The sequence below is a fragment of the Anarrhichthys ocellatus genome, unplaced genomic scaffold (assembly GCF_004355925.1).
Source record: "Anarrhichthys ocellatus isolate YVR2014 unplaced genomic scaffold, GSC_Weel_1.0 scaffold43, whole genome shotgun sequence".
NCBI lineage: Eukaryota > Metazoa > Chordata > Actinopteri > Perciformes > Anarhichadidae > Anarrhichthys > Anarrhichthys ocellatus.
This window is the reverse complement of record NW_022280073.1, coordinates 869,609-895,045: the sequence shown is the minus strand read 5'-3', so window position 1 is coordinate 895,045 and position 25,437 is coordinate 869,609. Positions and strand designations below refer to the sequence as shown.

Below are 25,437 nucleotides of genomic sequence, written 5' to 3'. Positions count from 1 at the left end.
GACTGATTTCCTGTTGTCGACCCTTCCGGCCCCTGCTCTACCCGTCCCGCCTGACTCCCGGTAAACTCACCAGCCTTCTGTTCCTGACTTGAATTAATTCAGCCTGCTGTTTCTGCTGCTCTGCCAGAGCCTTTGATGTATCAGTCTGTACCTGTTAAGTTTATAATAAAAGCCAATGGTTCCTGGAATCTTGTGTGCTGCAATTGGGTCCATATACAATCCGATACAAAAAATGTCATGTCAATATCATAACTTCTTACATATCTTTCAACTTGAACTCTTACTACTACTAAGTTCAGCTAGCTAGCTTCACCACAGTCACACTAGCCCACTGACCAATCACACCGCACGTTAATGCTGACGTACATGTAGGCCACCTAGACAGCTCTGACATGTCAAAGAATACGCCCAACATGTCAAACTAAAAATCTGATTGATTGAAGATTATGACAATCAACAATATTTTCCCCATTTACTTAAACTGCAAAGGCTTACTAGCGGGCCTCGGGCCTCTGTTCTTACCTAGAGACATAAGGGCGAAATCTGATTGGATAAAAGCTCTACTTAAAACAAGCTGCACTAGAAGCAGAGCAACTGAGGAAGACAGTAGCTGTGCAATGAGAAAATAAGCTAATGGGAAAAATAGTTGTACATGTAGTGTATTTATGACAAATTATTAAATTATAAAATAGCTATAGCTTTTTAGGCCAGCAGAGAAGGCTTTGCTGGCTCTGACGGCCCACCACTGGTGTAAAATCATATCCATAATTTGAAATGTATTCATGTATATTCACATACATAATGTGATATTGACCTGTATCATTATGTTATTCACATCACTAAGGCAGGGTGTTTGTGCTGTTTTAGCCGCCTCAAACTTGTAACCTTTTGACACGCAGGTAAAGCAAAGTTCAATCTTTGAGGCAACTACTTCACAGTTGAGTGTAATGGAAACAGGATGCTCTGTCAGGGGGTGAAAGAAAGGGGCACTGTCAGACAACAATTAGTGGAGTGTTTATTGATTCAATTCAATTTGCCTCAGAGGGGTTTAAAATCTGTACACATGCGACATCCTCAGTCCCAGGACCCTCACATGATCACATATTGTTGACGGGTATAGGGGAAATCAGGAAATATGTACGACGCGAGCTGTAATCTATGACGGCCAAGGAATTAGGAAGGGACAGGGAGTCTTAGTTTCGCTCTACATAAATATGCACAACTCAACAATATGAAAACATGCACTACTCAACTATATGAAAATATGCACAACTCAACCAGACTCATGTTCTAATGGATGGGGGGCAAGAGCCGGTCACAGTGACCTGCTGCCACTGGCGTTAAATCAGAGGAAGACGAGTGGGGAAGGAGACGGTGATTAATCAAAACCCTCTGTTTTACATGTCCGTTCTACACGTTGTTGCATGTCTATTTAGGGGCCTAGAGACAGAGAGCAAGGCAGGCACCTGGGGAGGGGGGAGACCCAAGGGACCGATAAAGTTACCCCAACCTAGGGCAGAATGGGGGTATGAAGTGATCTACAATGCTATTGTGAAGTTACAGTAGTTGATTCCGGACAGCTCGGTTTACTTGTACACTGTGATGCAGATAAACCTGAGTGAACAGAAGAAAAAATCCAATCTCTCTTGTGGTCTGTGGGTGTTCGTTACTGAGTTCCTAATAGTGAGATCCTGTGGTGTCTCACCACGAGTCGGATAGATAACAGTTATTGAGTTAGATATTGAGTTTTAACAAAAGTCATAAAGTCAAAGAAGCTGATCATCGACATCGAAAATCTATTTCAAAAATAAGAAAAATCCTATCTTCATTTTAGAGAAGCAAATAAATGATTGTCTGTGTCCTATTCTATCTCAGACCTCCTATCTTAACTATCAATTAGATTTTTACAAGCCATAATATCAATGGCTCTCAATTGTCACTGGGTATATGGCTTGCTATCATGAACAAAAAAGAGGTTGGCTTTAAATGTTTTAATCTGTATGACCACTGGCAGAGCCTCATGCTTCCTTGCAGGCCTCTCTAAGGAAACATGTGTCCTAACTGAGGACACATGTTTCCTTAACAGCAAAAATCCTAAACATCATCCTAAATTGAGTTAAGTCTGGAGGTTTCTGTGATGAGACATTTTGTGTGCCTCACACTGAATAATCAGTGCATACAATCACTATATTCTCACATTATTCCTACACTGATACATTCATTTTTTGAGAATTTATTGGGTAGGATAATACACTAAGCATGTGCATTGTTTACATTAAGTTTAGGAATACATATGGTGAAGTAGACAGTGTGGGGCTATCTAATACTAACTGTACTCCTGCTCTGGGTCTGTATGTTTACAGCAACGATTAGTGGAACATGCTGGTTCTCCTCTTGTTTGGTCTATTAATGACTGAACTAAATGTTAAATAGAAAGTTACGGAGTGTCAGATAAACAGCAATCAAACCGAGTGATTCAGATTGCAATCTCTGCTGTCCGTTTACTGCTCAGCCATTTCAACTGTGCCTTGTAGCTGGAGAGCGTGGCCAGAAGCAAAGCGATCACTGTCTGGAGATTAGTGAGCATGCTCAATGGATTATATGACACAAGTGATTCCAGACATTTCTAATGTCTTGTTGATGTATTTCAGCCACACCATCAGCATCTCGTAGAATTAAAGCTGAATGCAGCTACTTCTACAGTATGTGAAGAAATACAAACTTTTCTCAGCTGCTTTCAAGCCTTCAAGCTGTTTTTTTTTGTATCAAAATAAAACAATTTTCACTTTAATGTGCCCTCAAGTTATGAATCTTTTGAAACTTCTATTTCCTGCAGACGTGATGAAATGCCATCCTGACTTTGCCTCAGCTGAGGAAGATAACAATTTTCCATTAGTAGAAGTGGGACAAGAGAGGAATATCAAGGACGAATGGGAAGTAAAGAAAATAGAAGATAGAAGATGTACGGTAAGATTGAGCTTTTCATTACTGCTGTGCTGCTTTTCATTACTGCTTTATTCACTGTTGCCGTGATACAAAATGCAAAGAGAAATTAGGTATGATGACTCATTAACTGAAAAGCCAGAGGAACAAAAAAACAACAACACTTGGAAGTGTCTCCTCTGCTATTAGATAATTAAATTGCTCCGGCAGTTCTTCGGTGCTTAGTTGTTTTTAAAAGAATAAACAGATTAGTGGGAGGTCTGGCTGCAGATTGCGCTCGCCTCTCCCACATCTAATTGCCACTCGGGACGCTCAAACATGGTTAATGTAGCCTCCCTTGTAAACCTTATTTTGGCTCGTTATGTCACCACAGGGTTCTTATCCAAAGCCAAACGCCTGACCCACCATGGACATTCACTATACAATGCTCCAGCCTCACATACCCTGCAAATGCAAATGAATGAGAAAGCAGTGTGTGGGTGCAGCCACTGTTTTTTCCCCCTCAATACATAACAATGCTGTTATTCAACAGACCTTTCAAAGGATGTTAAAGGTCAGTAATTCCCTGAGCAATCGACGCCCTGCCATAAATTCAATTTATTCTGAGTGGGAATATAAATGTGTTTAGTGCAGAAAAAAATCTAAAGTAAGTATAATCAGAGTAGCGCTCAGCTAAATATAATATGTAAATATTTTTTTAAAGGTATTATACTATATTGATCCCTTTAAGTGGGGAATTTGTCTCTGCATTTGACCCATCCCTGTATATAGGGAGCAGTGGAGGTGCCGATGACAGGCGCCCAGGTTCAGTGTATTGGTCAGGTGCACTTTGACACATGACCCCGTCCCAGTCGAGGATTGAACCGTTGACCTTCCGGTTGCCAGACAACCCTCTTAACCCAGTGAGCCACAGCCATTTGTGTATCTTCAAGGGAGTTTTAATAATACTTTTACTGGTGGGGAAGCCAATCTCAGGCTGTGCATGCAATGCTTTTTAAAGGTCTGTGTGTGTAGAGCTGCGTTGACTCCGAAGACAAAGTGCATTATTCATCCCGCTAATGTCTGCCCTGTGTCCAACTGGTCGTCCTCGCGGCAATTTACTGCACATCCTGACTGTCACGTTCAAAGCACATGTAACTGGCAAAAAAAAAGAAGATATACAGTATCAAGCTTCTAAAGGGACTGGGCCTTCTGGACAAAATAAAGAACTTAAACAGAAGAGAAAAAACCCCCACACACAAACATGCATTGTCCAGTTAACAAACTTCAACGATTGTGCACAATAAAAGCAGGCGGGAATAGAACTGTATTTGTGAAGACCCGTAATTAACATCCTTGCCTCTTTGTGCTTAAAGCCTCCTTTGCTGCATGTAGGAGATAAAAACAAAACAAAACAGGCAGCCTGTTTGGAGGATGTGGAGAACACAATCAAGACAGTTGCCTCTGAGACATTACTTTATACTGCCAGTTTGTCGGTTAATTAGTTCACATTGCAAAGCACAAAAAAAACAGCTATTTCTTTTGTACATAACTTCCCTTTCATTTACCGACCGTATCAGTACGGTGTATTCGTTTGCAGTGAAGTTACTGCGATGCTGCAAACTGCAACACGTTTCGGGGTTTCATTGATCCACCATCCAGAAGGTGTATTTGGATAAGGAACATATAGTATAGTTTCACCACCTTGGTACTGCTGAGGGTTGGGCATTTCCCTTTTCCTGTTGATCATGCACTGGCTTGTAGGAATCTAGAGAAAAACAAAGAAAAAAGCCAACCAAATCATGAGAAAATAACGGTTATATAAAGTGTTGGGCCGAGACAGAAAAACCCCACTGCTGCTCTGATTTTTATGAAAGGTGCACTGCACCTTGTTTTATAAATCAAAGTTTAATAGTCACAAGCAAAACGTCAGTTTGGTAGACTGGGGCTGGGCATCATGGGAATTGTATGCTAGGTTTCTATGGAATGTCAGGATATTGAAGCCTCTTCTGCATTGATTGTAATTCTCATTTTTAACACAATAAGTCCACAAACTGTGTGATGTTACATCAGTTTTCTATAAGGAGAACATTTATTGTTGTCGGCAGTCTGGATCATATTAAAGAATAGGTTTCATCTTATCAGAAAAATATGGTGGCTAACCAGGTATGCTGAAAGAAAAATGTAACCTTGACTCAACTAATGGTTCCCATTCAATGTCTTCAAGTTAAACCAACATAATTCTATTCCAAGTCAAGTGTAACCATTTTACTAAAGATGTACACATAATAGTAGCGTATTGTATTTTCAGGGTTTCTGACCTGTTCATGGAAAACAGTTTGAGGTCTAGTGGATTGTGGATTATTGGTAGAGCCAAGGTTTCTGCTACTTGGATTAATGCGTAATCTACTCATGTAGCTGCATTTTCAGTTCAATTACATTTGATCTGTATAGCCCAATATCACTAATCACAAATTCGCTTCAGAGGGCTTTACATTCTGTACAGCATGTTATTCCTCTGTCCTTGGAACCTTTTTTGGAAAAACCTCCCAAAAAAATAAATCAGTTTAACAGGGAATAAAAAAGAAAGAAATCTCAGGGAGGGCAACTGAGAAGGGACCACTCTCCCAGGATGGGTAGAAGTTTAATAGATGTCATGTGTACAGAAGGAACAAAATAAAACGACAACATAGACAATCCATATGACAGAAATGTGTCACGATCAGGCTTCGCCTTCTGTGTTCTATGTGTGTCTTTGTGTAGCTCCACACCCTCCTCACTCTACCTGTCAGCCACTCCCTCAGCACCAGCCTAACTCCCTTCACCTGCCTCTGATCACTAATCAAGCACTCCCTCATCAGCACAACTCCACTCACCTGCTCAAGCCACTATTTAAAGAGCTTGCGCAGTTAGCTGTTCTGCTCAGCGGCCTGCTCAGCCGTCGCCATGTTGAGAGCTTTGTGGGAACAAATCCTCAATCATGCTCTGAATTTTGAATTTAACAGCGCAACAACAGTTTAAAAGCCTTATTTCACTTTGAAAGATACATTTAGTAGCCTTTGCTTATTTGCTGTCTTCCAAATCTGTCTTTGATACCAGTGGTAATATCGCAAAATAATTTAAAGGTCACGCAGCTGCAGCTGCAGTTTTGGTCTCTTACTCCAGGATATGCGTGTACACATTCAGAACAGCAATAACAGCCTGTAACTTTCCACTTTCCACTTGAGCAAATGTATTGGTATGAAATTGTTCAGGAGTTTAACACACACACACACACACACACACACACGCACAAAAGCTGCAAAATATCTGTTCTTCCTCTTGCTGCTCTGTTCCTCGCTGTACTGCAGGTTGGAATTCTGCCCGACAGGAAGTCACACCTTACGAGCTAAATTCTTTTTAAGATGGAGCTCCTCTCAGACAGAATGTTTCCAACATGGAGGAAGCTCTGTGCTTTTTGGCTGCTGCTGCCTTCAACCCACTGTGCGAGATGGCTAAAAATTGCTGTAAGTAGCTGCATGCACACTGTCAGATCTGAAAGGGGGAATCCCTCCCTCCTTCCTTTCCTCCGTCCCTCCCTCTCTCTCTCTCTCTCACTCTCGCATCTTATCTCCACTCTCACGATGCACAAATCCACTGGTCCGATGCTCCACAGAGGCACTATCCATGTGAGCCAGCTGTGGGAAGGCTTTCAGTCACAGCTGCTGCGAGAGGTGAGTCATTATTTATCTCTGTCTCTCCTCTCATGATGGACTTTACCTCAGAATTTCACCACCTCTTTGCATTCTTACGTTCATTTTTAAAAATTGTCAAAACTGTCATTTATAGATCTGATGTAACACTGGCTAGAAGTGTGAGCAATTTTATAGTGACATCATCATAATTGTTTTTTGTCACTGAACTTGTCTCTTTCTGGTTTACATGGCTGAACATGTTGCAGCTTCATGATATTAATATTAGCTTCATAAGGTTTTTTTTCTTGTTTATTTTCTACTTTTTGTTTGGGGAATGTTGACCAGAATAATCTGTCAAGATCAACTACTAACGGCATCATATGAACCTATAAATCGTACTATATTTGTGTGAATTGTATTCTAAACTTATAAATCCTCACATCATCATAAGGCTATTTTGCACGTTTTACTCTCGTAACCAACAACAATGATTCAAATGGGGTATAAAATGGTTTTTAATAGCTTTTTGTGTGTGATGGACTCGAAGCTGTGCAGCGTGTGCTAATGTGCCACACAGTCTCATGGAGCAAATGAGTGATACAGTGGAAAGTAAGAGACCCCTCATTCATTGGCATTAGGAAAATCTTACAAATGCCATCCCCATTGTGCAGGAAACACTTTCCCTGCTCAGTCTAATTGTCACTGTGCTAACGGTCTTCTGAAAATATAATTTCCTCACAGATTATTCACCACAGTGGCAAAGCAACAGCAGTGTGCATCACGCTGCGTGAGATGAGCTGGCTTTGTAGGCGCTGACCTGAATCTGGTGCCTGATAAACATCCCCTGCTGGGGGAACAAAAACTCTCCTCCTTTCAGCTCATTTATTTGATGTTCGTTGTGTTGACAAGTATGTGCGCTTCTCTGTGGCATCTGCTGAAGAAGAGATGTGTGGCAAGTCACTTTATTATAGCTCATGTAAATAGTGACTCAGGACTCAGCTGGCTTTGAACAGAACATAATTGGAAAACAGCTGCAAGGAACAGAACGGCATCGGTTCAATGTGGGTCTCCAGCACTCTTAATTTGTCAGGTAGTTAATCCAAAAGATGGGCCAACAACACACATTACTATCTGGTATTCTGTTAATAACCGTTTCACTAATGGGTTTCAAGGAAATATCATATATGATGGTATCATGAAATAAGATTACAGAATTTGTATCCATATTGTGCACTCCTAGGTCCTAGTTTGTTCTTTTTTTGTCATCTTTGTGGAAATTTTGACATTGTATGTAGTTATTTTGTTGTTAATTGCATCCAAGTTGCTGTTGGTGGCAACCACCAACAACTAATCACCATTAGACTACAAGCCAAGAAAAGCATAGTCATGACTTGAATGGTGATTAGTATAAGTTTGTTCCCAGTAAATGTATTGTTCCTTACAATCAATGTACTTCTTTAAATTTAAGCTGCATATTTGTCTTTGTAAGGACAATTAGCCTACTTTAATTGAAAAACACATTGAAACACTACTGTTGTGGACCTTAAAATGTTAAGTCTATGCACATCCGGTAACATTAACTATAATATAAGAAACCATAGGGTATCATTATGTGATTCCTTTACTTTCGTATTAAAATAGTTTTCAACTAGCCTATAAATACTACAACAGCACAACATAATTCCTGAATATCAGTTTTGGGTTCCTCAGGACTTTCTGTAGCCCCTTCTGGACACACCTATTGAAAATGGCTGCGTCTCGGAGAAAAAGCAAATGACATTTAATACTGTGTTTGTGATAGCGTAGCCATGGCAACCTTTGAAGAGGTAATTATTAATATAATGTTTTGCTATCGTCCGTGTCATTGTCATTGGATACAGTCGGATCATGAGATTGGCTGCAGATTGAGATTCGATGGATGTGGTGGATCAGCTTTGTGCTGCCCACTCAGATCAGTGTGAGAGGATGCTCAGCGAAGCGCTCTCTGCTACACTGTGAGCTTTTAAAATCCTGACAGACAAAAGGCATTCAGCAGGACTGTACTTCAATTTGAGCAGATTGGAGAATAAAATGCCAAGTCGATAAACTTGCAATTATATAGGCTTTTGTAGATAGTAGTATATGGAGCCCCAAAACTGACAAAATGTATCAAAGGTTATCGGATCATATCACTATCAATCAATATTGAATACATCAAATAATAGGCTACCTTTAGTAATATGAAGTGTAAATAGAAATAAAAAAAAATGTATATTCAAAGCTTTTTATTATTTTACTTTAGCACCAATCAGTTGATAGAATAAATTAAAACCTTTAGATTAGAAAACTTAATTAATCCCCAGTGGGGAAACTCATTTGCCACCCAAAAACTCATACAGACAACACAGTCAACAGTACACAACAGACAAACGCATTACAAAGCATAAATAACACCAGACAATGCCATATAAAACATGATTGACATCAGAAAGATAAAAACCTCTAAAGGTGTTCATTAAAAAAAATCGGACTGGTGCTGGAACGAAAGACCTTCTTATTCGTTCAGTAGAACACTGAGGCATCCTGAGTCTCTCACTAAATGAGCTTCGGAGTCCATTGAAGACACTGTAGTGGATGGCCTTCAAACAAGACAATTGTTTTTAACTTGGCCCTTGTTCGCTTTTCAACAGTGATTTGTATGCATGTGACATCAGTGGAGTGATCGAGAGGACCATGTGAAGTTAAAGCAATGTCATGCTGCGTTCCATTTACCTCAAAAAATAGAAGTTGAAGTGGGGAATCATATCGCATTAAGCCCAATAAGTATAACAAAACACAATGGGGTTTGCTCAAGCCAGGTTAGCAATAACGCATTACGCCAGCATTTTGGGCATACAAACAATGCAGCAACATGTCACCAGATATGAGTTGGACAGTTCTGTATCTATGACTGATTTAATGAGACACAAAAAAGACAGAAGTGCAAATAAATAGCATATTACTACAGATATTTTACTGTTGATGCACGGAGCAGCCATCTTGGATTTTGAGGTTGGGATTGGTGGGGTTCGTCCGACTTTCCGAGTTGGAATCGTTGAAATTTCCGACTGGGAACTCAGAAATTCTAACTTCCCAGTTCAAATGGAAAGCAGCGTATAACATCCATACATTGCATATTGTTGTAGCATCATATTTATAAAAGTCTTGAAACTGTAGCAAAAGTTGGCAAGCTAACACTACTAACTGTAAACGTTCCCAGACACCTTATGCCTTTATTGTCAGAGTATTATTTCAATTGTAAGTTTTACACATGCTCTCGCAACAAACCTCCATTTTCAAGCTCAGCCTTCGCTGACTCATACAGACAAGTCAAGGCTGATTACCAGTTTGTGATGTAGCCAGAAACACGTGGCCAGATCAGGCGGCAACCTCCGGTTCTGCTGAGTGAAGCCGATGCGGAAGTGTCTTAAAACTTGCATTCTCTCCACTGACCAGCGGGGGGCGACTCCTCCGGTTGCAAAAAGAAGTCTGGTTATATAGAAGTCTATGAGAAAATGACTATTTCTCACTTGATTTATTACCTTAGTGAACATTGTAAACATGAGTTTATGGTCTCAATCTCTAGCTTCAAGTCTTCTTCAATACAGCATGATTTTCAATTGGTAAATGATGGTCCGTTTAGAGTCAAATAGACCATAAAGCAGAGTATACTTTAGGGCAGTGATTCTCAACTGGTGGGTCGTGACCCAAAAGTGGGTCCCACTAAATACGGGTCCGCGAGCCTGGAAAAAAAAAAATAAAAAATCCTGTGCATCCTGTGCTTTTATTTTGAAGGTGATTTTTTTTTTTTTTTTTTTTTTTTTTTTTTTTTTTATGCAGCAGAGTGTCGTCTATTCACACTCCTTAGCGATATTTGGCGTTAATGCCTTGTAATGCTAATATCAGCAAAGGATAAACTGAAAACTATACCCCTGTCAAATGACACTAAGTAGATAAATTGAAGACATGTCGGATGACATCAAACAGACCACAGCTCGAATTAAGGCAAGTGGTCATTTTGCATTACAAATGGACGAATCTACAGACATAACAAACAAAGCAGTTTTACTCGTTTAGGTGAAACGTGTGGGACGGGGACTTACAGGAACAATTTCTCTGCACAAGAGAGCTCCCTACACTACGACTGCAGAGGACATTTTCAGCTCAGGTTCAAACTGCACCATCTTTTCATTAAATACATTTGAGAAGTTGAAAATGTTACTCTATTTGGGTCACGGCTTGTCATTAAGGGGTGATGGTGGGTCCTGCAGCCAGACCAGTTGAGAACCACTGCTTTAGGGCGCCATCAAAGACACTACGTCACTTTTCCCTATTCCAAATATGCTAACTTCCGGTTGCAAAGGAAAACCAAGATGGCGACGGCGAAATCGGCAAACTCTAGGCTTCATAACAACAGTCCACAAACCAATGGGTGAAGTCACAATGACTGTCACTTCTTATATACAGTCTATGGGCTAGGTAGATGCAAAGTGCGACCTGCAAAGTGCGTCGGGAAATTGCCAAACAGACTTTTGTTTATTTTGTGACCATTTTGTGGCGAGGCTTCACAATTTTTAGTGGGGCTTTGTGACTGAACTGTTTTTTATCTGTCAGTCTCCAACATGCCTTTTGTGTACAGAAGAAACTGTAGAAAAATTAATCTCACTTAATTAATTGATGTGTGCATAAGCACGGGGTGTTCTGTGGTTATTTTACGATGTGCTGATGCTGGTTGCCAAGAATGTAACCAGCAGATATGCTGTGCGTCATTATGGCTTTATAGTGTGCAACATCACTCCAGTTAGAGACTGCAGATGGAACGGATACCCGCTGCCTTCAGATGACTGTCAGGAGAGTCCCCAATATAATACTGTTGCTGTCACAACAAGTAACTAAATTACACATGCTACCAACCTCATCATCAGGAGCGATGACCCTGCAGTGGGTTATGTTACACACAGCAGAATGTACCGACTTCCCAGATACCGAATCTCATTAAATAATTTCCAAAGTTGGCAGCCCTGACCCCAATGCAAATACAACTTTATTTTCTAGATGTGTGATTTGACGTTTCTTTTCTCACTGTGTCAAAGAGAACAAAAAAATAAAATAACATAAAGATGTCCAAAAAAATTCAAAGTGTTAGCTAGCTTTCTTCTCTAGTGTTAGCTTGCAGGCTAAAGGGCTTTAGCTGCTGTTGCAGGGGTTAATATAATGTGGATGATAAAATGACGTGCACTGACTGGTGTAAATTGATGTAGCTTCCGAGTGGTACCGTGCTGAAAAGGCTGATCATTGTGTGTGTGTGTGTGTGTGTGTGTGTGTGTGTGTGTGTGTGTGTATATGTATTTTCTGTTAAGCCTATAGCATAGACTGTATATAAAGATTGGACGTACCCAACAAACATGCCCGAGCTTGCGAACTGTAGGTTTACTGTGCTCTTCAGGGCCCCAATGAGGGTCTTCTGTGGGCAGACCTAGTCACTGTGATGTCAGCCATTGTTTTGTCGACTGCCGTTGTGAAACCTCAATTTGGGCATTTTGACGGTCGCCAAGGGTGAAGCTAAGTACAACTGAATAAAACATTTTAGGTGACCATAATGTTACATTAACTTTCATGAACTGAAAACACACTGTGAAAGGGTTAAAGTTCTAAGACGACAACGTGGACAACTCCCAGAGCGGACCACACCGTGGTAGCGACCCGTCAATCACAAGTTAGCCCCGCCCTAAAGCATACCCTGTTTTATTGTCTATTTGACTTTAAATGGGACCATAATTTACTAAATGAACATCATGCTGTATTGAAGAAGACCTAATAAATCAAGTGAGCAGTAGGGTCATTTCAGGCTGGGTCAGTCGCCCCTGATGGCCATTAGAAAGAATGCAACTTTAAGTCACTTCTGCTTTGGCTTCACTTTTCAGACCCGAAGGTTGCCGCCTTGCCTATAGTTACAGTCCTATTGATGACTCAAAAAAACACACTAACTCTGGACCAAACGTTGCCCTTCATGGCAAAGCTTAGCTTCTTATCATCATTAGGAAAACTGGAAATATAAATGACATATTTTGCAAAACAGACTAGGAAATTTAAAAGATAAATCTATTTTATCGAATAATTGCTACTTTATTTTTCTTTACCTACTAATTGGACTTTAAAGTAAAAGTATATATTTATTACACTCCAGTTATGTTCTTCACTCTGATAACCTTTCATTACATTTCGTCGGGGCTCCATCTTAATACATTCTTATGTCACAATAAAGCAATGTCATGACAAGAATCCTCACGACACCCTGATAACTGCAGATCACACTCACAGCGGCTAGATGGTTTGTTCATTGTCATTCATATGCTTGTTAATATTCCCATCATGAATGGATCATAACAAGTAAAATAGGACACACTACGAACATCATACCATTGGCTTGTTAGTTTAATGGCTACTTTGAACTCCACATTTTGACTGTACCATATAACATGCCGGTTTGTTGAGGAAATACACAGCAGTTACCTCATTTCCTTTCATATACTGTATTGTGGTAGATGTGCATACAGCCCATGCTCACAAGTTGTTCCTTTGGTCTGATTAATATTTCCAAGTGATTATGTTTAATTGCATGTGTTATGCTGTGCATTATTGATGATTTCCTGCTATCTGAATGAATAATGCAGGACACATCAAACACAAACCTACACCTGGGATCCTCTGTTGTTTTTTTTGGATTTCCCATTGAAACTAACCCCAAAATAGGCTCATAAATGTAACAGCTATTCATGTGTTCTATTTTATTCCACGACGTGAGCCTTCTCATTGACAATAATACAAAGTCTGCATGCGTGGGCTGAAAACAGTTATATAAGCTCTTATGTCACAATTTAACAGAACAAAAGAAACATGTCCACATGTTCCTCTTAGAACCTGTTTTGATAGTGTTTGTCAATGATCAATGGCGGACCTTTGAAGTCTGACAACAATTAGCTGTCAGAAGCTTCAAAATGTCTCTCCTCCTGATCTTTATGCTCAAGGTGCAGATCTTCCATTCTGATTTGTGACAGTTACAAGGTCCCAGCCAGAGTGAATGGTGCTTAGGTACGTGACATTGATCGTAACTGAGAGCACAATTTATACAGTACGATAGTGTGCATCTTCACATGGGAGCAGCCACACATCACACGGTGCCCTCCGTCTCTGACATCACGTCCTCAAACAGCAACACAAGTCGGATCACAGGAGCAGGAAACGGATAGCGAGGTGTGTAGACACGCCACAGCAGAGAGTACAGGTGGCCACCATCTGCAGAATCAAATGAAGAAGTATATCTCCATAATGGGCCGTGTTGTTGACCTGGCTCCAACAAAGATGCCATAGGATAGATTTCCAAGTATGTTTCCATTATAAACTGAGAGCCCTCTGTTACGCAGCCAGAAGCATTCGGAAACATTCGGAAAATTGGTTTCGTCACGGTGTTTTTCTTTAAATTAATCGCCGTGGAATACAATTTTAGAATGAACAAAATGCTTTGACCAGCATGCTCTATGAAGTCATATGAATGTGAAAAGTTTACAAAATGTTACTGGAGGGGATTCATGAGTTTACACTGACAAAAAACAAAGCAGCAACCCCTCATGTCTTCTTGGTAGCTGAGTTTGTTTGGTTAATATTTCAAAGAGTTGGTGTCATGCTGTTATGACTTGCAGCTACTGCTATTTTGCATCATCCGAGGATGAATTACTTATGAGGATGGCCCCCTGGGCACAAATGCATAAAATTCCACAAAGGCAGACACCCGCCGCAGGCAGAGTTGTGTTGCTCTTGATCAGTTTCCACCTTTTATTTGTGAGATTTGAAGTATTCCACCTAAACGTATATATTTTGTTCCATGCTTGAGGTGAAGACCTGTTTAAAACCTCACAAAAACTTCCTATCATAGCTGGTCCCCCACACTGACCTTTTCTTTCCATGGATAATACATAAAACACAATAGAGCTGTAGCTCCCAACCTGTTTTCTCACAGCTCAATGAAAATGTAACATGAACTTTTCTTTTCTTGCCAAATATATGTCAGGAAAAGTTTTTTTACATCAAAATCCCCATCAATGGTTTCAACTGTTTGATGACTCATCCGTTTCAGGGGCGTTTACAATAATTAATACAATAAAAGGGTGCAATGCATGGCTTTTCCAACCTCGTAGAACCGGACCTGGCTGCTAGTAGAACCAGAAATGTTGCCATGTGCTGGTTACCGTGATTCATGTCGTGAAATCAGCTGTACACGCAGCGCTGTCCAACTTCTATCTGTGGACATGTTGCCATGTATCACCTAATTCTTTGTTATCACCAGGTGAGCAACATTTCTGATGGTTGAGGAGGTTGAGGAGGTTGATGACCCCGACTCCTGCGGTAGGTAATGTCACTCATAAAATGGACCGACTTCACCGAAGTAGCAGATTCCCAGCTGTCATACTGTATATATTTAGATTTTGCTACAAATTTTTATTTTGGCTCAGTTCATTTTAAGTAGCTATATTGTGAGTAAAAATATATAATTAAAATAGATATAATCAGATTCATTGGCGCCTAATAAAGGACTCAAAAGGGGATCGGGAACAAAAAAGAAACGATCTGTCACAACTGATAAGAAATGTTAATACTGGTCTCTTAAAAAATAGAATCCATCCAGTGCTGCTAATGCAACAAATCCTCTGCTGTGCTACGTCTTAATTCATAACTCTGTCTAAAGCTGACATGTTTTCTTTGATACTGTGATCTCATCCAGTCTGAACTACAGCGCAATGTTTGAACGTCATCGGCACTTTCAAATAAATTCTACCTTTTGAGTTTTGACTTCTAGTCTTTGAAACAGCTTAAGACAACTTCCGTGTCAATTAGTGCCGGGAAAAATGTAATTCCAATTATGCTGATGGAATTCATACTTCCTGCAATTATTGTGTTCAAAGTGCATACATAACAGAGGCATCTTGTCATAACATACTGGCTTTGTCATTTGGCCATGCAGCAAAGGTTAATTACTGTAACTAATGTACTGCTCGTGTAACTTTGTAATGATATTTGGATAATTGCATTCTGCTCACTTAAGACAGACAGGTTATGGTGGGCATAATGGAGAATTAATTTAAGCGCTCAATTTGTGCTTGGATGGCTTTGTGTTGGCTTTCCACTCTTGATGTTTTTTTTTTATCAGCTTTCAGCAGCAGCTCCTGTCCTGGGAACATGATGTGCACCACATGACTGGAGAATGTTTTAAGTAAAAAAGTTTATATAAACCCTGTGCAGACAAATAAACAACTCTAATAGTTAAGGGAATAGGTCACCCACAAATTAGCATTTGTGAATCCCGTGTTGCCTTGCCTCGACGGTGAACAAAGAAAAAGAAAAGGTCTTGACAAATTGAAGTAGCTGTAAATGGGAGTCGCATTTAATCAACATCAAAAAGCTGTTTACAATCTCTCACACAACTCGTGCCGTATAATCCAAGTCTTATTTATCCATTCCTTTGCTCACTTCTTCCCAAACACTGAGAAAAACATGGGGTGATTAATTGATGCACAAATGGTCATTATGTGGGAGAAGTATTCCTTTAAAGCTATTTACAGATATCTCATCACATCTCGTCAGCTGAGGCCAGCACACTGAGGCTTCCTTGTGTCCCATTCGCAGTGTGTCACGACCAAAAATGGAACGTCGAAAACAAACTTCAGTGCTTTTATTTTTTTTAGTTTCAGCTGAGACTCACTGACATACAATGGCACATCATTTGAACGCAGTGTGTAAATGTCTTTATTTATGTAAAGGAAAACATTAGTGCTGGGCAACGGTTACAATTTTTAATCGCATGATTTTTCTATGATTAATCGCATCGTTATGTGCAAAATTCAATAATGAATTCAAAAGTAGTGTATTGCGCACTTTTATTTTAAAAGTACTGCTATATGAACAAAAGTGCAGTAACATTTGGTTTGCAAACACTTTAAACAAATAAGGTGCTTTTTAACAGCAGTATTCCCTTTACACAGTAGCAGTTAAAATATTTATTGTATATTATACAGTATATATTTTATGAAATCAACACAACAAAAAAAGCAATGTGTGTTGAAATAATATTCTATGAATAATTTAAGCCACTATAATGTAATCGAAAATCTTCCTCAGATTTGACTGCTTAGTTGTGGAAGTCCCAGATATCAGGAAACTAAACCAGGCAGTCTTGTCTGGTTCATAACAGCTCCGTGGATTTTATCGAGGTGTATTCACTGTGTCTAGCAAGCCACATGTCGGCTGTTTACTACAGCTGTATGAACACAAAATAAACAGATTTGGCTGTGATTTAACTGCAATAAACGGACAAAAAGGGACTCCAAAATAACTAAGTAATGATGCCGATTAAAAAGTCTGAATTCATGTTTAGTTAGTTGTCTCCGCAAGACGACAAGCTAATAACTTTTAAAATACTTGTTTTCTGAATGGAGCTCGGATCGATTGGTGCTAGGCTATGCTAACATTGTAGCAGCTCCATCAACACTCAAAATAACGTCATCTAGGCGTAAATACGGCAGCGTTTTTTCATTGTTTGTACCATATGGTTTATACACATAGTTTGGTCTGGTCTCCACTAATATGAGGTATTGTAAAGTTCTGGGTGAACACAGACAGATACAGTATTTGTTTCCTGATTCGACGTCGGTGATGACAGGGAGAGCATCTCAATGCTGATAGGCTATCGCGCCGCAGCGCCCACCCCAAATGCTCTCATTGGTTGAGACGCGTGATGACACCCAAGCCAATCCTGATCAACATCCCGCCCCTCCTGTGAGCCATGGTCTGTCTGTCTGTGTATACAGAGCCGGTGAGCAACGGACTTTCAAAATAATAATAATTTTTTAAAAAACTGCGTTAACGCGTGATAAAATAATTGTCGGCATTAATTAATGAATGCGTTAACTCGATAATAACGCGTTAACTAGCCCAGCACTAGAAAACATGTATTCAGGCACCAGGTGACAATTCAAAATATAAAATTATAATGGATTATAATGGAGTAAGTCTCTCAGACGTTTTGTATTGCTTTCTAATATTCTCACAGAGATTATCTTTTCTCATTTATTGTTATCTCTGCAAGTCAACACATGTGAGGGCATGATTTACTCTTCCATCCTCTTTTGTGTCTTTAAACTCTTTAAATGTGCATGTGACAAGTTCGGAAGGGCCGCAATGTATTGCTGTTTGAACCAGGACATGTCTCGCACCGGTCAACAAGCGATTCTGCTCCCCTCTCGCTCTGCGTTGGTTCATTCCAAAGATAATGCGAACTAGCGTGTATCTGTCCGTCTGTCCACGGCTAATCTCACATACTGCTGGACCCATTAGCCCTTCATGGTTGCGGTCTTTCACAATTTTTGGTAAAAGCTAATTTATTGACTGTTTCAAGCTTGATTTATACTTGCCGCATCCATGAGGGCCGCAATGTCCACATGGCCAAAGTGACATCACACCATTGGACACCCCTACGCAGGTTTTTGCCCCTTCTGTGCACATCCAACATTTTACACCTACGCGGATGGGCGGAGAAATTTGAAAATGTTGAGGAGCTTTGTGGATGTCTGTTTGCTGCGAAGAGAGACCCACACAGAGTATAAACGATGCAACATGTCCGTGCGATCGTCCTTGCGGAATGTATAACTGCTCATCGAATGCTGACTCCTCGCTCCTCTTAAAAGGCTGGTAGGGGCACCAAGTGATCAACAACTGTTTCAGTAGCCAAAGGCATTTACTGCAATTTGCTTGGCTATAAACAAGCCTAACCTAGTCGGTTGCAGGGGCCACATTTTGAGTATAAGGGAGCTGTGGAGGGACAATTGAGCGACACTCAGCTTCTTTGTTTGGGAGGGAAGAGGGAGACACACCTGATGGAGATCTGTGCTCTACCAAGTGCACTTTTGTAGTCTGTTTTACATCATTTCATAAAGAGAATTACCTTGAAATCTCAAATTTCTCAAAAAAACTATTGATCCCCGATAATACAACTCATCCGACCAAATCCAGTGCAACAGATTTGTGTATTGTGTAAATGGGCAAGTAAAACAGGTCAAGTCTAGTCTCAAAGGAACAGGCGAGAAGTGGATGAGATTTACCTCTGGCTTATTGGTCTATTCCTTTAAAACATTAAAGCATGTAGCTACCACCAGCAGTGGCTTAGCTTAGCATAAAGACTGGAAGCAGGGGGAAATAGCTAACCTGGTTCAGAATCTGCCTACCAGCATCTCTGAAGCACACTCATTAACACCTTAAGTTAAGGAGCAGTGTGTACCATTTAGAGGGATCTATTGGCAGAAATGGAATATAATATTAATATGAATTGATTGTATCTGCATACGGATGGGGTCCTCTTTACGGAGCCGGCCGCTATGTCTCTACAGTAACCCAGAATGGACAAACCAACCTGCTTCGGCTTCCCGACTGTGGACAGAAAACACAGGGAGGACAATGTAGTTTTGTTCTCCAGGGCCAGAAATCAGGGAGACCTCTGTTGGGGTTGAGGAGCTGCAGCATTTATTTCTGCACAAACTCTTCTGCTCTGCTGCCAACTCGTTCACCTGAAGTATGCTACTCTCTTACAACAGCTAAGAAAGGGCCATTTGTGTTTTGACACGTTTGCATCAGTCACCTTAGTTCTCATACACACTTGGCACACGGGAGAAGTATTAACTGGTTGAAATCTGCAACTGCACCGCGACGGCAAATCCTACACAAAGCACCTTTTAAAGAGAGTTGTAAGGTAACTATTGGCAACTTAGAGAAGGGATGAAGTGAAAAATGCCTTTCAAACCCTTTTAGACCACTTCCCTTGTAGTATTGTGCACCTCTTTAACAATATATGCACACAATCCAATAACTTTTTTCCTATAAAACAAAATGTAATGTGTGCTTAGTGCCAATCAATTTCAATAATATCTTGACATCATCCATCAATCAATCTATGAATTTAAGCACCAAGCAAGGTGTGTGTGGTGTATAAGAAGTGGACGTAGTCATTGTGACATCACCCATTGGTTTGTGGACTGCAGTTTTGAAGCCTTGAGTTCGCTATCTTGGATTACGGCCGTTGCCATGTTTGTCTGTTTTTTGCAACCAATGAACCGACGATGAACTATCGACTGAGACCATAAACTCATGTTTACAATGTTTACTAAGGTAATAAATCAAGTGAGAAGTCATTTTCTCATAGACTTCTATACAATCAGACTTCTTTATGCAACCAGAGGAGTCGTCTCCTGCTGGTCAGTAGAGATATTGCAAGATTTAAGACACTTCCGTATGTTATCTGAGCTGCAGTCAAAACAAAATATGACACTGTCTCACATTGACATGTGTTTTTTTTTTTGCAGCCTGCTTGAAAGATGGCATTCAAAATAGAGCAGCAGTGATCTGGACATAGCCACAGCAGGGATGAATCTGTCTGAGTCCTCCTACCAAGAGGAGTCGCTGCTGGGTAACTTCACCATGGCTTACTCCTACTACCACCAGAACTACACCCTCGTCCCCCCACTGCATCGAGACAAGACCAGCACTTCCAAACCTGCAGCATGCGAGCAGGTCCACATCGCTATAGAGGTAAACAATACGCATGGTACTGATCACCGAAATGTTTTTTTTTTTTTTATATTGTTTCATTTTCTTTAAATGTAATTTTCTGAACTTTGTTTAAATGGCAGACGTGGCATTATCTTATCAAATATGTGCTAATTTGCGTACATGTCCAAAACCAAAATCTGAACATTGAATAAAGACAGATTTAAAATTATTTTTTCATTTTGTTGACATATTAGAGTCAAAGGTTATAATAGAATGTTGGATATATCTCCGTATCACTCCTTAAATCAGAAAATACTGTCGACAGCCATAACAAATATACCAAATTTGGCCATGTTTTAGAACTAAATTGTTGTATAAATCAGGCTGTGAATCAATCAAGTTTTCTATAGGTTACAGTAAAATATGCAAATCAAGCATTATTTAATGGTAACTTCTGGTGCATTTGGGGTGAAATCTACAGACGCAAACAGACAAAGAAGTAAAATATACACCTAAATGGGTATTTGGGATGTTTTTTCTCTGCACTAGTCTGAAAGAATAAATGTTATGAAAGCTAAATAGCACAAAATCTCAACATTGACCAGTGCGTGAAAAAAAGAGATATCATTCTGTTTTTCAATACTCTATTGTGCTCTACTCTACTACATTATTGTCTGCTACACCCAATTACCTATTCACTATTACTACACCTTTCTACTGTAACTCTTACCTTGTTACTCTACATTGGTTCCCAACCTTTTTTGCCAGAAGAGTGACTTGGCCCTCTCGTAATGATTCTTTTTAATAGTTTCAAAGTTCTGATGTGTTAAAAAACAAAAACAACGCCCGGGTTGGGAAACATACTCCATTTCAGGCCACCCTACTATTCTGCTGATCTTCACTCTTCCAATTCTTCTCTCTTACACAGTATTCTGCTCTCCTCAGGTCTTTCTGATCCTGGGTATCATCTCCCTGCTGGAGAACATCCTGGTCATCACAGCCATAGTGAAGAACAAGAACCTCCACTCACCCATGTACTTCTTCATCTGCAGGTAAACGGTTCAGCTGTTGAACACACACCATGGAATATATAATGTAATAGACTCAAAACAATCTTAATAGAGTCCATGCTGTTACATGTTCCCATAAATATACCAGTGCAGGAGGATTGAACTAATCCTCATATGATTTGTACAATAACTTACTAGAAGTTATTTAGGTTTTTTTCGTGCGTTTTCCTACAAATGTCCAGCAACACAAGCGACTGGTGTATCTGCACAACCCTGCAGCCTTCAAGAAACAAAACTACTTGGTTAGGTTTAGGAAAAGATCATGGTTTGGGTTAAAATAACTACAGAAGTGGCTTCACTTTAGGAGAGAAATTTCTTGACAAATAAGTCAACATTGTCTTCTGGTTCTTTTTGCTTGTTGCTGTCCTGGCTCACGATTACGTGGATTACATATGAATTGATTACGTGGGTTATGTATACACATTATAGTGCATTATTTTTCAGAGTAGTAGCTACGAACAGTGCAGCAGTAGTTTATCAAACTTTTGCTATTCTTCAGTGTTTATCCTATAACTTGGTGTGATACTTCCAGTTGTAGTTATGCTGCGATATAATAAACCACAACTTCATTAAGGATTATGCCAGTGGCAGACTGTGCATTTTATACCTGGGCCTTCACTGCTGTCCTGCAGCTGAAAAACAGCTACGGTTATTATTTGTTTCGTGTAAAAATGAACCCAACACATATAGATACGCAAACTGCAGAGAATACATCAGGAGTGCGTCTCCTCTCTTCTCTGACTGCAGCTGAGACTGCTGCACGAGTTACCGCCTGTGAGAGCTTTGGGGCGGCGGAGGGGAGTTCACGACAGTAACTGTAGAACGGTAGTCCTTTAACGTCACAAAAGTCTCCAATAACACCAGAACAAGACGCTAGATTTGCCGCTAGTAGCTTTTGACAAAAAAAGTCGCCAAGAGGGTTTAGAAAGTCACCAGATTTAGCGAGAAATTCGCTAAATTGCCAACACTGGCACCGGCTAAATATGTCCCCAGGGCAACACTGGACGTAACAATGGTTCCTATCACATATTAAACCAAACAAAAATCCAATCTTCGTAAAAACAAGTTGTACAAATAATAATATATAAACAAGCATCTTAAAGCTACTGCAGATGTAAAAACAAACGCATTTAACTTACCAGAGCTGCTGTTCACTATTTAAAGACAAAGTCCATCCTCCTTTCTTTGTTAACAAAGAGTTTAATCTCACGGTTGTTCAGTACATCCGTGCGTTTTAGTTCCAGTAAGAAGTCCTTCTTGATTCATGGACGCCAGTGAAGACAGTCGAGCCTCCCCAGTTGTATTTCTTGAATACGTTTTAATGCGTTTGAGGCTGAAAATGTCCGCTCCACAGAGGCAGCAGATATTGGCATTGTCACCGCCCAACATGTCAGGCTAGCCCACTGACCAATCACGTACTTGTAGGCCAGCTAGCAGGCTCTGACACGTCAAAGAATATGTCCAACATGTCAAACTAAAGATCTGATTGGTTGAAGAATATGACAATCAACAATATCGTCCCCATTCACTTAAACTGCAAAGGGATGCACTTGTGAGTCTGCAGGCCTCGGGCCTCTCTTCTTACCTAGAGACACAGAGGTGAAATCTGATTGGATAAAAGCTCTACTTAAAACAAGCTGCACTGGAAGCAGAGCAACTGAGGAAGACAGTAGCTGTGCAATGAGGAAATAAGATAATGGGGAAAATATTTTTATAAATTATAATACATGTAGTGTATTTAAGAAAAATTATTAAATTATAAAATAGCTCTAACTTTGTGATTCTGTTTAGGCCAGCAGAGAAGGCTTTGCAGGCCCTGACGGCCCACCACTGGATGATGCCCAATGTATGAAAAACATAAAGGGAAATAATAAAGGCCTCAAGCACATCTGCAAGATAACTAATAATGCAGGTGACACCTTAAGGCCCTGATCATCTCATTTTATATTGTGTTTTCATATGTTTTATGCACATTTCTGAAGAAGAACTGAATGAAAGCATCACATATAAAAATTAAAAGTTAATTTACACAGTAAAGTTCAGAGGTGTCAAAGTGGGCTTATTTCTAAAAGTGAATATAATTTGCACATCTGGAGCTTGACAGAAACTGATTTTTTAAATATTGTGATGCAGGGTCTGTCTCTGCCTATTCATTTCACTTACAAAAATAGCACACAGTATGTGTTGCCAAAGGAAAGAAATGAATTCTGGTCATAAATCACAAATTAAAAGTTTGCTTTTCCTACACGTTGCTTTTCCTGTTTTATATACATGTGATTGTCCTGCAGACATTTGGATTCACCTGACGGGATTCAAACATGACTTGCACCTCAGTATTGACATCAACACCAGTCAGACTTAGTGTCCTCATAGTGGACACGTTCACTGGCAGGGCTCTATCTTTGAAAAGTTCTGAGATGTTTTCAACTAGAAGCGCAAGGAAGAGTCATGTACACACTCCTCAATGGGAGTCTCATGACGTGACAAATTTAATCCCCTGCTCAAAACCAAATCTAAAGAGTTTCATCTGACACGCCAGCAGCGGGTTCGGAGACAGAGCAGACATTCAGGTCACTGTAGATTTTTTTTCAACAAAGGTTATGCTTCCATTCATAAGTTTTTAATCATTGATTTCTCTGAGGCGACTAGAGTGTATCTCTACATGGAGTGACAGAGGAGAGAAAGAGAGGGTTTGCTATCTTACTCTATGTCACCATGACCTGCAATAAACCCACTGCCACAGCTCCATCAACAGTGAGCCAGTTGAGATGGTGGAGAGTATCTTGGAATCACCCTTGACAATGAACTCAGCTTCACACATCTCCAGCTGGAAGATTGCTGCATTCACTACAAGCTCTCTTAGCTTTTCTTGAGATATGTGTATGTGTGTGTGTGTGTGTGTGTATATATATATATATATATATACAGTTGTGTGAAAAAGTGTTTGTCCCCTTCCTGATTTCTTATTTTTTTGCATGTTTGTCACACTTAAATGTTTCAGATCATCAAACAAATTTAAATATTAGACAAAGATAACACAAGTAAACACAAAACGCAGTTTTTAAGTGAAGGTTTTTATTATTAAGGGGGAAAAAAAATCCAAACCTACATGGCCCTGTGTGAAAAAGTGATTGCCCCCTAAACCTAATAACTGGTTGGGCCACCCTTAGCAGCAACAACTGCAATCAAGCGTTTGCGATAACTGGCAATGAGTCTTTTACAGCGCTGTAGAGGAATTTTGGCCCACTCATCTTTGCAGAATTGTTGTAATTCAGCCACATTGGAGGGTTTTCGAGCATGAACCGCCTTTTTCAAGGTCATGCCACAGCATCTCAATCGGATTCAGGTCGGGACTTTGACTAGGCCATTCGAAAGTCTTCATTTTGTTTTTCTTAAGCCATTCAGAGGTGGACTTGCTGGTGTGTTTTGGATCATTGTCCTGCTGCAGAACCCAAGTGCGCTTCAGCTTGAGGTCACGAACAGATGGCCGGACATTCTCCTTCAGGATTTTTTGGTAGACAGCAGAATTCATGGTTCCATTTACCACAGCAAGTCTTCCAGGTCCTGAAGCAGCAAAACAGCCCCAGACCATCACACTACCACCACCATATTTTACTGTTGGTATGATGTTCCTTTTCTGAAATGCCGTGTTACTTTTACGCCAGATGTAATGGGACATACACCTTCCAAAAAGTTCAACTTTTGTCTCGTCAGTCCACAGAGTATTTTCCCAAAAGTCTTGGGGATCATCAAGATGTTTTCTGGCAAAACTGAGACGAGCCTTTATGTTCTTTTTGCTCAGCAGTGGTTTTCGTCTTGGAACTCTGCCATGCAGACCATTTTTGCCCAGTCTCTTTCTTATGGTGGAGTCATGAACACTGACCTTAATTGAGGCAAGTGAGGCCTGCAGTTCTTTGGATGTTGTTCTGGGGTCTTTTGTGACCTCTTGGATGAGTCGTCGCTGCGCTCTTGGGGTAATTTTGGTCGGCCGGCCACTCCTGGGAAGGTTCACCACTGTTCCATGTTTTCGCCATTTGTGGATAATGGCTCTCACTGTGGTTCGCTGGAGTCCCAAAGCTTTAGAAATGGCTTTGTAACCTTTTCCAGACTGATAGATCTCAATTACTTTGTTTCTCATTTGTTCCTGAATTTCTTTGGAT

At 40.2% G+C, this 25,437-nt stretch overlaps 1 protein-coding gene across 3 annotated transcripts in view; it reads left to right on the top strand.

Annotated features, from left to right (window-relative positions):
• The first annotated feature begins 2,923 nt into the window (after positions 1-2,923).
• The window catches only part of LOC116395083 (melanocortin receptor 5-like), a 38,224-nt gene continuing 15,710 nt past the window's right edge, over positions 2,924-25,437 (top strand). The window contains exons 1-4 of one of the 3 annotated variants that reach the window (XM_031868626.1): positions 2,924-2,967; positions 6,273-6,428; positions 20,021-20,246; positions 21,153-21,259. In XM_031868626.1, the coding sequence (XP_031724486.1) occupies positions 20,082-20,246; positions 21,153-21,259 (272 nt within the window). In that variant the 5' untranslated portion in view covers positions 2,924-2,967; positions 6,273-6,428; positions 20,021-20,081. Of the gene's footprint in view, positions 2,968-6,266; positions 6,429-6,533; positions 6,636-20,020; positions 20,247-21,152; positions 21,260-25,437 lie in introns of those variants that run through there. The other 2 variants (XM_031868627.1, XM_031868625.1) reach the window with 2 other exon arrangements.